The 17,997-nt window shown below is 42.7% G+C and overlaps 1 protein-coding gene across 3 annotated transcripts; it reads right to left on the minus strand.

Moving 5' to 3' along the window:
• Positions 1-708: 708 nt before the first annotated feature.
• LOC105386069 lies at positions 709-17,581 on the minus strand. Of its 3 annotated transcripts, XM_048623682.1 has the most exons (9): positions 14,853-17,581; positions 14,296-14,457; positions 12,712-12,930; positions 7,509-7,663; positions 5,710-5,935; positions 5,276-5,450; positions 3,867-3,973; positions 3,289-3,405; positions 709-1,341 (listed from the first exon to the last, which is right to left on the minus strand). In XM_048623682.1, the coding sequence occupies exons 1-9, from the start codon at positions 17,403-17,405 to the stop codon at positions 1,237-1,239; spliced, it is 3,819 nt and encodes a 1,272-aa protein (XP_048479639.1). In that variant the 5' UTR covers positions 17,406-17,581; the 3' UTR covers positions 709-1,236. The 3 variants fall into 3 exon arrangements, with proteins under 3 accessions (XP_048479639.1, XP_048479636.1, XP_048479631.1); XM_048623679.1 differs by lacking the exons at positions 709-1,341; positions 3,289-3,405; positions 3,867-3,973 and adding an exon at positions 4,996-5,241 and having other exon boundaries at positions 5,382-5,450; XM_048623674.1 differs by lacking the exons at positions 709-1,341; positions 3,289-3,405; positions 3,867-3,973 and adding an exon at positions 7,214-7,289 and having other exon boundaries at positions 5,256-5,450; positions 7,585-7,663; positions 14,853-17,580.
• Between the last annotated feature and the right edge of the window lie 416 nt (positions 17,582-17,997).

The following is a 17,997-nucleotide window of genomic DNA, read 5'->3' on the forward strand; positions in this document are numbered from 1 at the left end:
ATCTAAATTATGCACTCTGTTCTCTTCGAACCAGGGGATAATATTATTCCTTGCTTTTAATACCAACGCTTGTCATATCATTAATTCATTACAATATTCGAGGCTTATGCTATGTCTATCACTTCCCATGGAAAGTGTGTCAAATACTTTACATGTGGCAAATATTTAAATGTTTTTTTGAATCTTATGCTTATATAGTAATAGGACTACTAGATGAATATCTAATAATTATGTATCATAGAATATCATCCACAATGGATAAGTATGAATTAACTACTTACGTGATACATTTTTCGACTAAATACATTAAGTTATTCGCATGCAGCTAATATTGAGTATTATTGTGGAAACCAACGAGGAGGGAAGATGGTAGCTGGAGAGTACGGAAGAACCAGGAAATCGAAGACCTGATTTCCGAGCCAAACATCCTTGGTCAAATTAAATCCCAGCGACTCCGTTGGCTTGGTCATCTGCAAAGGATGGGGGAGGATCGGGCTGCCAAGAGGGCCTACCTTGGAGTACCAAGCGGTCGTAGACCAGTTGGCCGTCCCAAATATCGCTGGAGCGATGAAGTCGGCAAGGACCTGCGCCAACTACAGGCAGGCGACTGGAGAGCGACTGCGCAGGATAGAGACCAGTGGCGACTTCTTGTGTCTGAGGCCAAGATCTACTTCGGGTCGCTGAGCCAGCGGAGTAAGTAAGTATTGTGGAAAACTTGTCTATAATAAGACCACATCTGTGGAATCAGAATTATTTCCATTTCATATCTACTTATTCCGGTACCCGCCCTGAATCTAAATCTTAATTAAGTTCAGCTAAAATGAACGAATGAAGTTTTGAATAAAATTCAATCATTCATCTATCGTATATTTATATTAAACGGCAAGATATTTAGCGAACATCATAGCTCTACAACGATTATGAAGAATGTGGCAAAATGTCTGGGTACCAAATAGACTAAACTAGATGGAATTATATCAGAAAATTATTGAACAGAATGCAAAAGAGTATATGTACTTAGGTATTACGCATGCGGCCATGTTATATGTGCTACTTTTTTAGCATTAAGTATATCTAGTGAAGCCTTTGGTGACCTTTTATCCCTACATCTACATAATCGTAGTTACGCTATAACGCCGTATACCTGATACCTAGAGTAGTTAGCTTGCGATACAGGTACTGTTTGGGCAGCACATTCACTGATTGGGCAGCAAATTTACTGATTGGGCAGAAAATCTACTGATTGGGCAGCATGTGCGACCAGGCGGCTTCATACTTGGCGTGCGCGGCGCTGCAAGCTGACTTCGACCCATCCACCACGCTCAGAGGGAAGGGCTCGCTCTGGAAATAACATTACAATCTTTGTTAACTTGACAAATATTATTAATTAAAAAAATTAATTTCTTAAAATCTTGAGATGAGGTCAACCGGGGCCAAGTCGCCTACGGGGCTAATGCCTCGAATCCATTTATCTTCCGAACCACATACTTTAGAACTACTGGAGTCATCTGTTATCTATCTTTGTAACTGAAACTTTTACCTCTGACCAATAGATGTCGTATCCGGGTTAATTTTCTTAAAAAATCTGCCATTTTAATTTTTTCACCTCTTTCGGCCACCTTAGGTTTCCTGACACCTTTTTTTTGAATCGTTCCAAATGTGTGTTTGTTTAAAAGAATCTATGTTTCCTAACTGTAAATACTGTTATTGTTTTGTTGCTTTATATATTGTTTTGATTATTTTATTGAAATAACGTAAGATTCGGACACAATATGTAATTACAAAATTGTAGGTTTTGCTTTTATTTTGGGGTAAATGCCTCTGGGCTGATGGGGTTATTGCCTCTATTGCGGAGCAATAGCCCCATTTTCAGAGGTTCTAAACATTTTATGTTATGATAAATGTATTTAATACACTCACGAGCAATGAAAAAGTTCCAGTGACATTAGCACCAAATTACTCCTAAACGAAAAATACTAGGTTAATGACGCCTTCTGCAATATTGAAGAACATTTAACGGCGTATCAGAATTAACATTCTTAGATTGGTAATCCAACTAAAACGTAAATAATTTTAATATATAATAAACTAAATATTTTAAACAATTGGCGTCATTTGGTGTCGACATTATAATGTTGTTAACACGGTTTATAAAAGATAATCATATAATAAATAAAAAATAGTCATTTTAACAGAATGATCTCACTTGTTTTTAAAACTCTAAATAGTTTTGTAATGATTAAAATTACGTCAGACTCTAAAAATGGTATACTTACTAATTTAAAGTTGTGGTTTGATTGCAAATTATAAAAAATATGCCCTTGTATGCTTTTATACTGTATTTTAATTTGTCACGTAAGTATTTATACTTTTTTAAGTCCTATAAAATTTTCATTAATAAAATGTTGAGCACCCCTAGAATCTTGGGTGGGGTAAATGCCACTGCAAGAAATTAGGCTACGTAGGCGCCATAGCCCCAAAAATTTTTGATCAACTGATTCTCCTTAACTAAGCGCAGTATTTAGCTTACAAGCTAATAATTAGCTACGTTAATAGTAATTCTATAAATTATATCTACTTAAACTAGTAAAAACCTCTTCCAAGCACACAAAACTAGTGAAAGAGGCATTAGCCCTACTAGGGGCTAATGCGCCTAAAAATGTCATTTTTTGTAGAAACGTCGTTTACACGTAGAAGATATTTAAAATTCTACAAAATTGCATCAAAATATGAAACTAGATAAAATTTCCTAATATTATGTATCACAAGTTATAGCCTAATAGGGCGGTATAGTCTGTTTGTTATGATCAAATGAATATGAAAGTCAAAGTATTGTGGCGCAATGGCCCCGGTTGACCTTGTTTTTGTTTTGTTTTATTGTTGTAACCAGTGAAATAACTTGTATGAATTTGACAGCTATATTTATTATAGTTAACTTTATGTTGTTACTAGGGCAGGTCTTATAACGCCCGCAAACTAATATGCTGTATGAACAAGGCGGCCGATTCATAAGTAGGAGTATGAAGGACAGGGCGAGATAGCAGTGTAGATAGAAACAACACGGAAAGGCGACCGATACATAAGTGGAACACTGATTAGGAAAGACAGCATTAGTCCATCATTTACAGATTGCTTCTGCTGTTGATGAGTAGGGCCTACACACACACAGAGCGGACACACGGTGGATGCACTGGCGGAGTAGTTTTTTTTTCATATAAAATGATGATGATGATCTATCTCTAGGTAATCCGTGGCGACACTAAAGGACAATAACTCTTATGTACTCACAGTGAGAGCGCAGAACGCCTTCTCGACGGCGGCGATGAACCGCTCGAGCTCGGCGCCGCTCGCGAACACCAGCGCCAGCCCCGCGCCGCGCTCGCGCGCCTCGCACACGCTCCACTCCTGGAAGAAATGTAGTCAGTTTTAGGTACTGTCATCTCCATAAATATAGTGTTTTAAAGGTTATACACAAAACTGTGAATGGGGAAAAAATAACAGCTTGACACAGATGGCGGCTTAGGCGACTGTGCCCAATTTGGTTTAGTGGCCATTTTTTCTCCGAATCATTGATTGTGCTGCCAAAGTTCCACTTGGTTTCCTTCCCTATTGGCGCGATACGAGCTCGCAACACGCGCGACGTCTTGCTCTCTCCTATGGAACACTTGCAAGTTGGAGGGAGACGTGTTTGCGATGCGATGCGAATTCGCAGTTATTATGTATGGCAGCCCCAATAGTTTTGTAGCTGCTAAAACACACACCATATGAACACATATAGAACGAAAGGGTAATTATGATAACCACGCAAGAAAATATATCTGGAGCGTCACTTATAGAACAGAAAAAAATAAAAAACAACCGCTCACCAGACAACACCAGTTTTCATCCGTGTCGGGTATTTTAAACGCAGTCAAGTTCTTGATGGAGCCGCACGCCAATATCTCCACATCCGTGTTCATCTCCGCTATGTATTCTGTAACAAAATTAAATATTATCATAAAAAATATTTAATTGCTATCCCATGACGTATTGCATTGATTGACATTGAGAAATGTGTACGAGCAATCTGTGGTAGGAAACCCACAGATTCTTGTAGACTATTATTTAAGAAATTTAATATTTTAACGCTAACAGGGATGTACATACTAGAAATTGGAATACATGTTAAAAATAACCCGGACATATATAAACAAGTAGGAAACGTAGTAGATTTTAACATACGAAATAAAAATAGACTTGTAATGCCAATTAATAAAAGTGCCTTATACAGGAAAAACTGCCACATTATGGCAATCAAAGTATTCAACCAAATACCAATGGACATTAAACAAGTACCTGTTGAACACTTTAAGTTCAAACTTAAGAACTGGCTTATTCAAAAAGTTTTCTATACATTAGACGAATTCTTTATGCATAAATAATATCTTAGTACTAAATTTTAATGCCAAAATTGAATTGAAATTATCATAATTTTTATTATTTATTCATTGCTATTGTTAATGCACGATTGACATATTTATAATAATTTTTATAATTGCACAAATCTTTCTTACAATTTTTTTATTAATGGTTGCATGTTTCTGCATGTTTTGTTGTTGATTTATATACCTGCCTGTTTAATCTAATTTTATGAAAATATTATGTTTTGTAAGTATACTTACCTATAATTTGCATACCGAACAATCGGTGAAACTTGCCTGACACTATTTTATTAATGTAAGACCTAATTATTGTACCCATGTTTCTAGCAAATAAATGAATCTGAATCTGAATTTGACGTCCTCAACATTGAAAATCCATCAAATATAGGTGCACGCATCGTGACGCACGCACTAACAAATAGAGTCATCTCACTACAGCGGGCTAGAGTTCGATGAGAATTTAACTAGGTCGCAATTTTTTATCATCTTTCGTGAATCGCAGTCTACCTCTTGCACGCTCAGCACGAGGCGTGACGTCACCAGCACGCACAGTGACGTCACAACAGTGGGGTACCTGTGAGCAGTGTCTCGGCGCCCTTGTCTCGTAGATAGGGCGCGGCGGCGGCCACTAGCGGCAGGTCCGGCGTCTCGCGCACGCTCAGCACGAGGCGTGACGTCACCAGCACGCACAGTGACGTCACAACAGTGGGGTACCTGTGAGCAGTGTCTCGGCGCCCTTGTCTCGTAGATAGGGCGCGGCGGCGGCCACTAGCGGCAGGTCCGGCGTCTCGCGCACGCTCAGCACGAGGCGTGACGTCACCAGCACGCACAGTGACGTCACAACAGTGGGGTACCTGTGAGCAGTGTCTCGGCGCCCTTGTCTCGTAGATAGGGCGCGGCGGCGGCCACTAGCGGCAGGTCCGGCGTCTCGCGCACGCTCAGCACGAGGCGTGACGTCACCAGCACGGAGCACGCGGGCGGGGGGCCGGTCAGCTTCGCGGCTTTCACGCCGTCCTTCTCTTCTAGTGCCTGCGGGAGAGGGATGGGTAAGTGTAGAGTTATTTTTGGCTATTGGGGCTTCTGAATCAACCATATTTTAATTAGTGCTTATTAAAAGTAAGCTGGAACTTTAATAGCACCCCGGGGCCTATCTCAAAGCGTTTGAACACGCTCATGTGACGCCTTACGCCATTTATAGGACAACTGAACGCGCCCATGTGACGCCTTACACCATTTATAGGACAACTGAACATCTAACAAAGTAAAATACTAAAATATTCCTCAGTACCTGCGCAGCATGCAACAGAAGCGACTGCAGCCACGACGAAGCGGTCGGCTCATCAGGGGCCGCTAGCAACAGTCTACTAGAGTCTCTTGGCGCAATCTCGAAGCAATGCGGTCGGTTGGACGAGTCTACGTGTCGTCTGACTCCTAATACTGTGCGTAGGTTGATGTTGTTGGGCAGAGGGGATGAGCCGTCTGGTGAGTGTGCGCCCCAGTGGAGGACTCCCGCTCTGTGGGAGGAAAATAGGAGGATTAGTTTGGAAACTGACCATTTACCTGGTACTTATACGATTGATTGAAGACAGAAATTTATGAATGAATGAATGATCGAAAGACTTCAATATATAAGGTACAGCGTACACTATGCTTCAATATGATATTTCATTTTGAAATGATACATTTTAATTTAACGCTGCCAATAAAAATTAATGATTTTGTCATTGAACACCATGCTGGTTTGCTCTAATCCACTGACATTGAGCTCGTTTTTCAGTTTCGCTTGGCCCGCTCGGTGCGGCACATCAGATACCCCTAGAGCGGCGGGGCTAAGGCGCACGGCGCGTCGATGAGGCCATAACCACCACAACCTCAAGTTCATTTTATCACATACCTACTCTATGTATGACTTCTAATCCACTGACTAAGGCTGTTTTTAACAGTGTGCGGGATTCATCACGCATGCGGGATTGCCCCGCACGCGGTCATACGCATGAAAGAATACGAATTACGAATACGCTCGCGAGACGCGGGAAAATGGGGTGCCATCCCGCGTGCGTGATGAATACCGCACGCTGTTAGAAACATCCTTAGAAATAGAGCCCGTTATCCAGCACTAACCGTAACAAGAAGTAATACGGCTCGAAGCGCCTGGCCCGCTCGGTGCGACACATCAGGTACCCCTCCAGCGGGGGGGCGAAGGCGCCGGGCGCGTCGATGAGGCCATCAGCACCACATACCTACTATATCTATCTATCTCTAATCTTTATTGACTTCTAATCCACTGACTAAGGCTGTTTTTAACAGCGTGCGGGATTCATCACGCATGGAAAATGACGTGCCGTCCCGTGTTGCTGATGAAATCCGCATGCTGTTAAAAACAGCCTAACAAATAGAGCCATATTCATCACTGACCGTAACAAGAAGTAGTAGGGCTCGAAGCGCCTGGCTCGCTCGGTGCGGCACATCAGGTACCCCTCGAGCGGGGGGGCGAAGGCGCCGGGCGCGTCGATGAGACCATAACCACCACCCACACACCTACTCCATGTACCTGTGACTTACCTTTATTGAATTCTAATCCCAGTGGATTAGAAGTCAATAAAGATGACTAAAGCTGTTTTTAACAGCGTGCGGGATTCATCAGCAACACGGGATTGCTGAGCACGCGGTCATACGTAAGACCCGCTCGCGAGACGCGGGAAAATGGCGTGCCATCCCGCTTGTGTGATGAAACCTCCATGCTGTTAGAAACTGCCTTAAAAATGGCGCCTTAAAAATTATTCATCACTAACCGTAACAAGAAGTAGTAGGGCTCGAAGCGCCTGGCTCGCTCGGTGCGGCACATCAGGTACCCCTCGAGCGGGGGGGGCGAAGGCGCCGGGCGCGTCCATCAGACCATAACCACCACATACCTATTCTATCTATCTATCGCTAATCTTTATAGACTTCTAATCCACTGACTAAGGCTGTTTTTAACAGCGTGCGGGATTCATCACGCATGGAAAATGACGTGCCGTCTCGTGTTGCTGATGAAATCCGCATGCTGTTAAAAACAGCCTTACAAATAGAGCCATATTAATCACTAACCGCAACAAGAAGTAGTAGGGCTCGAAGCGCTTAGCCCGCTCCGTGCGGCACATCAGGTATCCTTCCAGAGGCGGGGCGAAGGCGCCGGGCGCGTCGATGAGGCGGTCGCACGCGTCGCCCGAGCAGACTCGCCCGTAGAATAGGAGCTCCGGGATCTGGGGGTGGAAAAGTAAGGTTTATACAGGTGGGGTTTTTGTTAGTGTGTGAGTGTACCGGACGTACTGAGCGAGATTAGTTATGACAGAAATTCACTCTGAAATAGTTGTTATAAATAGATACATAAATAATGAATAAGTAGGTAAAGAAATAATAAATAGGTAAATGAGGAGAAAGAGGCAGAGCCTATAATATGAAAGACGATGCACGCAGGATGATACTGTGATATTTACGTGATGTAGGATATTGGTTCATTTGAACATTTTATATAGCTAACTCAGTAATTATTATAATAGGATAGTATAATTTCTAGGCCTAATTAGATTTATTGTCTCGGGAAAGTTACGAAGAAAGTAATTACCCACTTATAACACTCAACTAGCGTGCAATGCATACATGAATAATACACTTATGAGTCAGCGGATTTTCAACCCTTACGAATTGACCCCTTTATAAAGCCAATGGTTTTTATTTCCAGTAATTATTTTAACCGTCTAATTGAGGGTGAATGAAATAATCTTACTGTATTTTTAATGTAGTTATACGTTAGTTTATATAATAATAATAATAAATAAATATGTGGGGACATCTCACACACGGCCATCCGACCCCAAGCTAGGCAGAACCTGTGTTATGGGTGTCGGACAGCTGATATATCTATAGTTTGACGCGACGCTAACTTTGCAACGCATAAAACAATGTTCATTTTTATCTGTAACTGTTTGCCAAAAATTAATAAAGTAGAATGAGGGCGGATTCGACCAACGTCGAGTAACTTTTTACTCACGAGTAAAGTACCAGTTACTCGCGAGTAAGCAGATTTTGCATTCTACCAAACCTGAAACCAAGATAACTAGCTTATCCCAAGAATAAAATGTTATACCGCTAAAATTGACCGTGTAACGAGCTTATCCGAGAGTAATTTTGTAATGGCGGCAGCACATCAGCTGATTAGAAAACCGTCATAATGACATATAAACACATCTGTCAAAACATAAACAAAAGTACGTTAAAAGGCAAAGTCTCAGAATAACAACAGCGAATAAAATATTAAGGGTGAATTCGTCCAAACATCACGTTACACGAGAATAACTATACCGGAATTAAAATTATACGCGAGTAAATATCTAGGATAAGTACATTTGCATTCTACCAAGTTATACCATGATTAAATTGAATGAACGAGGAACGAAACTGTAATGCAACTAAAATAAAAATAGCTGCGTTTCAAAGCATGCAATAGAAATGACATGCCAACGACAGGTCTTCGGGAGAGCCTCACTCCTAGGAGACGCGTCCCCAGGTGGCGGATAGGGGCACGCCCGTCTACTTCTGTAGCAGGGTAGGAATGAAATAAAATAGTTCCCGCGGACCAACAGGCCGGAGAGGGACACTCCGTATGAAACCACTCAGGCTGCCAGAAGCCTTGGGGTACCCCCTAAACAGACTGGCTCTGCGGGCACGGACGCACAGATGGCAGCCCCATCGTCGTGATCGGGGTGCTGTGGGCTAATCACCTGCACACCCTTAAAACATTTGATGATTGAGAATTCTCCATTTAACAATAATAACCGGACCACTTATACGACGACTTTTGGCTTTCGAAAACGGACACGAATTGGGTGCTGGAATGTCAGGACCATGGCTCGACCTGAAAGGCTACCCCAAGTAGCAAAAGTCATGAACGACTACGGCATCCACATACTTGGACTAAGTGAGACGAGATGGAATGGGTTTGGTGAAGATACAGCAGATTACAGTACCACACTATTGTACAGCGGCAAAGAAGACGAGGATGCGAGCCGTGAATTCGGAGTTGGCCTACTTTTAAGCCGCAGTGCCAAGATGAGCCTGTTGAGTTGGAAGCCAGTTTCGGAACGCATAATCACGGCACGTTTCGACTCCCGCGCTCGTAAAATTAGCATCGTCCAATGCTACGCTCCAACTAACTCTGCTAAAGACGATGCTAAGACGGCGTTCTATGAGCAGCTTGAGCACACCCTCAGAAGCATCCCCAGGCAGGACATCGTCATCTTGATGGGAGACTTCAACGCAAAACTGGGTAATGACAATTCCAATCGCGAACAGTTTATGGGCTCCGAAGGAGCTGCCGGAAATATGAACGAGAACGGAGAACTTTTCGGCGAGCTCTGTTCATCACAGAATTTGGTTGTGGGTGGCACTCTTTTTAAACATAAGGAGTGTCATAAGGTCACATGGATATCCCCTGATGGTGTTACCCGCAACCAAATAGACCATGTTGCGATCAGTCGTTCCTGGAGATCCTCGTTGCTGGATGTGAGGAACCGACGCGGTGCTGACGTGGATAGCGACCACCACCTTGTAGTAGCAGAAGTGCGCCTCAAGTTGTGTACCCCAAGCCGTAAACCTGAGCAGACGTCTAGAAGCTTCGAAGTACGAAAACTCCGCGACCCGGAATGGCGGGAGAAATTCCGCATATCCCTTCGGAATCAGTACGAACTTCTAGAAGAACTCGAGGACGAGGAAATGGACGGATCTTGGACGCGCATAAGGAACGCCTACACAAACGCAGGGGAAGAGGTGCTCGGCTACTCCAAGCCTCAAAGAGAGAACTGGATGTCGCAAGAACTGTGGCAGGCAATTGAAGATCGGCACCAAGTCAAGGGCCAACTACTGTCTGCAGTGGAGCCGGACGCATCTTGCCTAAGAAGCCGATACGCCAACCTCCGCTCACAAATTAAGAGGACCGCACGTCGAGACCGCCGAAGAGCCGCAGACGAGTTGGCGGACCGTGCCAACGTAGCCGCGCGCCACAAAGACATGCGTGCGCTATACGACGTGACGCGACGCCTCAGTGGAAGACGCACACGACCTGCGAGGAAGCCACTCAGAGCCAGCGATGGCAGTCTATTGTGCACCCAGAGCGAGCAGCTGCTGCGATGGACAGAGCACTTTTCAAGTCTCCTAGAGCAAGCCCAGGGCACAGACCTACAAGAGCCCACCAGCATGGAAAACGACAGCATTCTTCTGGATATACCAACAGCGCCACCCTCTTTCGAAGAAGTAGTTGCGGCTGTGAAGTCACTGAAGCCGGGGAAGGCGCCAGGTATCGACAATATACATGTAGATATGCTGAGGGCTGATGCTCCAATGTCTGCTACTTTACTGTTCCCCCTTTTGACCCGTATTTGGGAAGCCGGACAAGTACCCGCTGAGTGGAAACAAGGACTCCTGGTGAAAGTTCCAAAAAAGGGGGACCCATCGCGATGCGACAACTGGCGCGGCATCACGCTACTGCCCGCTGCCGCCAAAGTCTTAGCTAAGATCCTGCTAAACCGCATCGCGCCGAAAGTAGCAGTGACCCTCAGAGATGAGCAGGCTGGCTTTCGCCCTGGACGCTCCTGCACTGACCACACCAACACCCTACGGGTCCTTATTGAGCAATGTGTCGAATGGCAGTCGGAGCTATTTCTGGCCTTTGTAGACTTCGAAAAAGCCTTCGACACCGTGAAGTGGACCGCGTTGTGGTCAAGTCTACAACGCAGAGGCATACCAGCCTGCATCATCCAAGTGATACGCTCGCTATACGAGGGCAGTACATGTAGGGTCGTACACGAAAAAGAGCTTGGGGCCCCAATACGCATTTCAGCTGGCGTCAAGCAGGGATGTCTCCTGTCACCGCTCCTATTTGTTATTCTCCTTGACGATGTGATGAGGAACGTGGTTACTATCCCGAGAGGTATAAGCTGGGCTTCAGGTGTCCTAGAGGACCTAGACTACGCGGACGACATCGTGCTGATTTCGCCAACTCTCGACCTATTACAAGAGAAACTCGCACACCTGCAGGAGGAAGCCAGAGTAATGGGTCTGCGAATAAACCGACGCAAAACAGTCGATATGCGTATCAAGGCTAAAACCTCGGACGCCTTAACACTCGATGACCAACGCCTGGACTCGGTCGATGCATTTACTTACCTCGGAAGCACGGTCACCTGTCAGGGAGGAGCAGATGAGGATATAGAGAGCAGGATCAAGAAGGCGAAGGCTGCGTTTGCCCAGCTCAAACCTGTTTGGGACTCGAATGTGCTCACAAGGCGGATAAAAATCTCCCTCTTCGACTCCATCGTGAAGTCCGTATTGCTCTTTGGTTGCGAAACGTGGAGAGTGACGAAAGGGCTGACGAACAAACTGCAAGTGTTCGTCAATAAGTCCCTCAGGTCGATCCTACGCGTTTTCTGGCCGAAGACAATACGTAACGAAGATCTGTGGAAGCTGTGCCGACAATCTCCCATCGGCAAGGAAATTGCGAAGCGAAAGTGGAGATGGATTGGGCACACTGTACGGAGAGGAGCTACGAATGCCGCAACTATAGCCTTTGACTGGAGGCCACCAAATGGCAAGCGCTCCCGGGGACGCCCTGTCCAAACATGGCGCCGAAGCGTCGAAAACGAGCTGCGAGCCGCTGGACTAAGCTGGAGTGAGGCCAAAAGTACAGCCGAAGATAGGCGGAAGTGGCGGACGTTAGTGGAGACCCTCTGCACCTCTGGGGTGCCATAGGACTGCAACAAGCTCGTTACACGGTCAATTTTGGCGGTATAACATTTTATTCTTGGGATAAGCTAGTTATCTTGGTTTCAGGTTTGGTAGAATGCAAAATCTGCTTACTCGCGAGTAACTGGTACTTTACTCGTGAGTAAAAAGTTACTCGACGTTGGTCGAATCCGCCCTAAAACATAAACAATTTCATACTTTTATAATCCATTCAAACTAAGTTGGCATGTCATTTCTATTACATGCTTTGAAACGCAGCTATTTTTATTTTAGTTGCATTACAGTTTCGTTCATTCAATTTAATCATGGTATAACTTGGTAGAATGCAAATGTACTTATCCTAGATATTTACTCGCGTATAATTTTAATTCCGGTATAGTTATTCTCGTCGAATTCACCCTAAGACGTATAAGCCCAGCGATTCAAACGTCGCATTGATGACGTCCAATGGCTAATTGTTCTACCTACACAGGATATCTGCTACAAATACCTACACTACAATACACAAACATACCCGTTTCTCATGCTGCAGCCTGGCCACGGCGGCCGCTAGCTGCCTGCACTGCAGCGGCAATATAGCCGGTGGTCTCTGGATGCGTAGAGGCGACGTACGGGCCGACCATTCCAGTGAGGATGCCAGTCGCGCCCCGAGCGACGACTCACAGGTCACCACTGAACACGCCATGTTGCCGGACATGTCTAGCACTTGGATGTACTGCGCTTCTGGGCCCACCTGGTAAAGGGTTGGTGGTTAGTGTAGGGAAGGTTTTGAAGGACGATAGTTGGGGATGGAATGGAATGCGTAATGAATATGGGTATGGCCTAAATTAGACACGCGATGAATACTGCTGTTGGTAGCAGTATTCTAGTTTTATGGCCCAATCAGACAGGCATACAATACTGCTATCAATATTCTATTCCATTCTATTCTAGTTTTAGTCCTTGCTGCGGATCTTCTATTGGTCTATGCGCTATTTTTCGTGACTTAAAAATCAAATAGAATGTTTGCGTCAGAATTAATCATTTTTAACTTGAGCATCAACAGTAGGTATTAAATCGTAGTGATTTATGCACGAATTACATTTCTACCTAGTTTACTCAGGTCAACTAGTTATGGGACAAGCTAGTTTGTAAGAACTCAGGTATTTAATACTATTTGCATCGAACATATGCAATGGTACTGTATTGCGTGCTTAGTATAGCTTAAGTACTATAGTTATTCAATGCAAAGTGAACTTTAACTTGTAGCGTGTATGATTCTTATTATGATTACGGTGAACTTTGCATAATCTTACAATACCTTTGAGTTGACTGATAAACATAATACAGTATCATTAATCAACCTCATAATGATATACTTAAGTTGCAAATATCTTGGTAAAGTAACATTCAATAGTGTGAAAACGTCGGTCATAGACGGTACGGTACGGTATCGTAGTAAAATGTAGTATTACATATTTTTCAAGTACGCTAATAAGAGTCTGTTAAATTATTCAAATATTTAATATACACTTTCTTTTTAGCATTAACAAACATCTTACTTAGTTTACTCACAAAGAAAGTAAAGAGTAAGAAATTTATGAATCCTAATCATTATGATAATAATATGTCTCACGGGCTTCAGAGATAGTCTACTCTTCAAATCTAGACATAATCTGTATGTTTATAAACAGACAAATTCTTTGAAACCTATGTATGATGTATGAATGTTAAACCTCTAACCTAGAACACTGACCTAGTCTAAGGTTTATAACCTTTGCTGGGTGTGTGCAGTATGCCAACCCTGCACTTACACTTAGGATGTCTTTCTGTGTATTCATGGATGATTTAACTGTGCATTTATGATAAGAAGTTAGTGACAAATGCAATGATAGGTCATTTGAAATGATAAATTGGTTCATGAGTTCATAATCCTCATTCATTCTCAGCTATTATTTATCTTATCATTTATAGGTACAAATGAGTAAACAAGGTGATATTTTAAGGCATTGGCAATAATTATTATATTATAATGTACATAATTTTTATAATAATTACGCCAAGTTACAATGGATATCAAGGACTGTATTCATAGAATGATTCAATAGAGAATACTTACAGCTATAGCATCCAGTTCATCGTGGGGTAGTCTGCATAGAATATCATACTCTGTGCCCCCTGACTTGACCCCTGCGACATATAGAGCGTAGTCGGTGATGAAAACCAGCAGAGGCGCCCAAGACCCATCTTCCATTGAGTAAGGGGATTGGACTTTCATCATCTGTAACCAAGATTTCATTATGTAATTATTGAGATTTAATTAAGTATGTTGTACCTACATTAATTGTAAAAATATACGAGACATTTATGTATTCACTTTCACCTAATTGGTCAATTAAACACAAATCAAGTAAGTGAACCAGTGTTATTGCAAACATTACATATTAATATTAAGAGTTTAAAGTAAAATGTCTTTAGTAAGGTACTTCTTTGCATGGTTGTTGCAATATGAATCTAACTTCCTTATAGGTTTTTTCTTACTTTGTGGCCTAAAATATAAGTTATTTCTTAAACAAAGTACATTTGTAGCCTGCCATACTCAGTTGACCTAGAAACAACAACTGTTGCAATTATGGCCTTCTAGTTTTTACAAATTATTGTTTTGTATCTACTTACCCTGTTTAGTTTCTCATTGGGATAGGAGAATATTTGCAGCCTCAACTTTTCAGAACATTCAATAGCCACATTGTCCTCAAAGCTGTCAAAGTAGGATGGCTCATCAGCAGTCAGCAGTCTCACTGATAACCTCTTATTCTCTATTACTTCTTTGTCTATCAAGCGAGACATCTTCGCTGCTGATGATTGGAATGTATCAGATACATCTTTCATGGGGAATAGGATGCTAGGGAACCTCTTCTCCAATATAAGTTTAGTTTGAAAGAACTTGTTATTCTTTATTTTCTGTTCAAGGTCTTTCCTTTGACATACATTCTTCAGATATCTGTTGAGTAAAGCTGATTTGTTTGACTGTAGTTTCTGACTAGAAGGGCTGTCGAAAAAGTCGTCATTGAAGTCATCCCCCTTTACAGTGGAGTTGTCAGTGTTGGAGCAGTTATCACTGTTGCCCTGGGGTTTTGGGACTTCTTCATTGGTCTTCTGTGAAGTTGAAGATGACTTTCTGCTGTATCTGTTCACATTCTGTTTCTTAGGGGAACACAAGTGCTTTGGGATACCATTCTTGCAGTCTTTCTCATCTTGCACATTTTTATTAAATTGTCTCTTTGGTGTAGATGTTTTGCTAGAAGTGTCATCATCTGCTCTCGAAGGTGTCTCTAGTTTGCTACTGCTTGGCATTTCCTGGTTAGGTGTTGATTCAGGTATTGGCACAAAGCTCTGCTTGGGTGCATCAAATGCAGTCTGGAATGTGTCATGTACATAGCTGTAGGATACACCCTTGTGTTCATAGACTGTGCTCTCACAGTTAACCACAAATTTGTTGACTGTAGGAAATATTTCTGGAGTCTTCTTGTCATGTTGGCTTTTCATGTTAAGTGAGAGTTTGTGCCTTGGTGAGCCTTCATTTGGAGTTCTGTCTCCTGCCACAGAACACAGGGAAGTTGTCATTTCCTTTGGCTTATCAGTCTCAGTGGGTTGATCATTCAGGTTGATTTCAACAAAGTCATCTTCATCTTCAATTTGAAAACCAGAGTCCAGACTCTTTGATAAAGCCTTGCTGTTCTGATTAACATCACAGGGCAGAGCTTCTACAACATTGTTCATATCTAAACTAGTTTCTGGTAACCCTTTTTCAGCTGTAAAATTAAAGTTGAAATTTTTGTAGAAACTTTTCAGTGATCCTATTATGTTGTTGGTGTCCAAAATGTTGAGAACTTTGTTTTTGTTTTTTGTTTCCTCAACAATGTTGGTTGTGATGTATCTGTTCTTTTTCAAAACTGATTTTACTCTGGTTGGGCTCTGTGTCACCTCTAGTGGTACCTTAGTCCTGTCATGGGATTGATCAATATCTGCTTCAGAAAAATAAGTTTTTCTCATAAAAGGCACAAGATTATTCTCAAAGTCACAAGAGTATGACTTTTGAGCTTTATCCTTCCTGTGCACTGGAGAAGCTTCAGTTTTGTTGGAATGAGAAGAAGAGGAATCACTGGAAGAAGTTTCTGAATCACAACTAAAGTTGGAATCTGAGCTATTAGAATCACACCCATACAACTTTCTCTGTGGCCTAGATTCATTGTTGTTATCTTGGTCTATTTGTTCATTTTGTTCTGAACGTTTGAGATCACTCTCTTGCGAGTATTCAAACACCCCACTTCTGTCATGGCTGGAGTCTCCATATGTGAGTATGTCAGACATGGTCTGCTGGGCCACATCTGCAGCATACTTGGGTGTTCTGTCTCCGGAGGCACACCATGAAAACCTGTCTGTTTGGATGTTATTCTTCTGCCTAAATCTATCACAGTATGAGCTATCAGGGCCATATGACACAAAGCCTCTTTCTATGTGAATATTGTCAGTCCTTGTATTATTTAATATGTCTTCATGGAATGAAACTCGTTTCTTTTGTGACCCGGCAGCATTTTGTGACTTTTTACGGCACCTCCGCCTGTACACAATATCTTCAGACAGGGATTTCTTGGGCTCACAGCTCCTTGGCAACTTATCTGTATCTTTTGGAGATCCTTTTTCGCTTTCCAATGCCTTCAATACTACATCCGGTAGGTTTTCGTACACTGGTGACTTGCTGTGTGTTTCAACTAGTTCAGGGACCATTTCGTCGGGTATTGCGATGTTCTGGTTGTCGATGTCACTGCGAGTCATGAGGCTGCTGGTGCTGCTCTTGGTCATGTCGTGCGCGGCGGCGGGCGCGGGCTCGCACTGGCTGTCGCACGCCAGCTCCTCGGCGCCAACCAGGCTGTGCGTCATCAGCGCCTGGCTCGTCACTTCAGAGTCCTCACTATCCAAGCACAACACTCCAGAGTCGCCAGGGGTGTCCGCTAAACTACTCGTAGTGCTCGACATCAAGTGTGCACTGGCTTGTAAACACAGCTCGGTTGGCTTGCCCGCACTTTCGCTTGCGTTCTCCATCTTCGCGCACTGTAACGTATCTTCAGTGCTGGTCATTGCCGCTGTCGCAACACTGTCCTCAGCTCTCTGACGACGTTTACTTTTATCGATCTCGTAGCTCCTAGAATCAATCTTGTCAGCAGACATTTTATTATGAAGCCAATGACTTCTTCTGTAAAATATGTTTGCGGTAAAAATCTATTTAATTATAATAATGCGGTCAAATCACCCATCTTGAGTTAAAAACAAATAATTTGCAAAATTCACAACAATGCATGAATGAGCAGCCATTTTTTTTATTGACAAATTTGACAGTACATGTTTTTAATTTTTGTTGCCAGTCTTAGTTGTTCTTTTTTTATCCTTGCCAGAAGTAAATTAGTCGTTGATGGTCTATGGAATAACTGGGAATAATTCATTGACTCTCAGAATAATAATGATGAGCTCATTGGTTTGAGAAGAAAGTTGACTAGATTTATTAAAATTTTTACTCTATGAAACGGTCTCAAAATCCTCAAAGTGTAGATTAAAGATAAAGTTTTTTTTTTATCTTATCTAGATTAGATTTTATATCATCATTTATTAATTTTATCTATTTCATGGATCTTGCCTATAATTGAAAGATCAAACGAACTTACCTGAAGTGAAGTTCGATCACAATTATCCTGTCTTCGTCGAAGAGATTTATATTATTTTTAACCATGTAGTAGCTCTGCTGCTGCACACAAATATCGCACGT

The sequence above is a fragment of the Plutella xylostella genome, chromosome 3, assembly GCF_932276165.1.
Source record: "Plutella xylostella chromosome 3, ilPluXylo3.1, whole genome shotgun sequence".
Taxonomy (NCBI): Eukaryota; Metazoa; Arthropoda; class Insecta; order Lepidoptera; family Plutellidae; genus Plutella; species Plutella xylostella.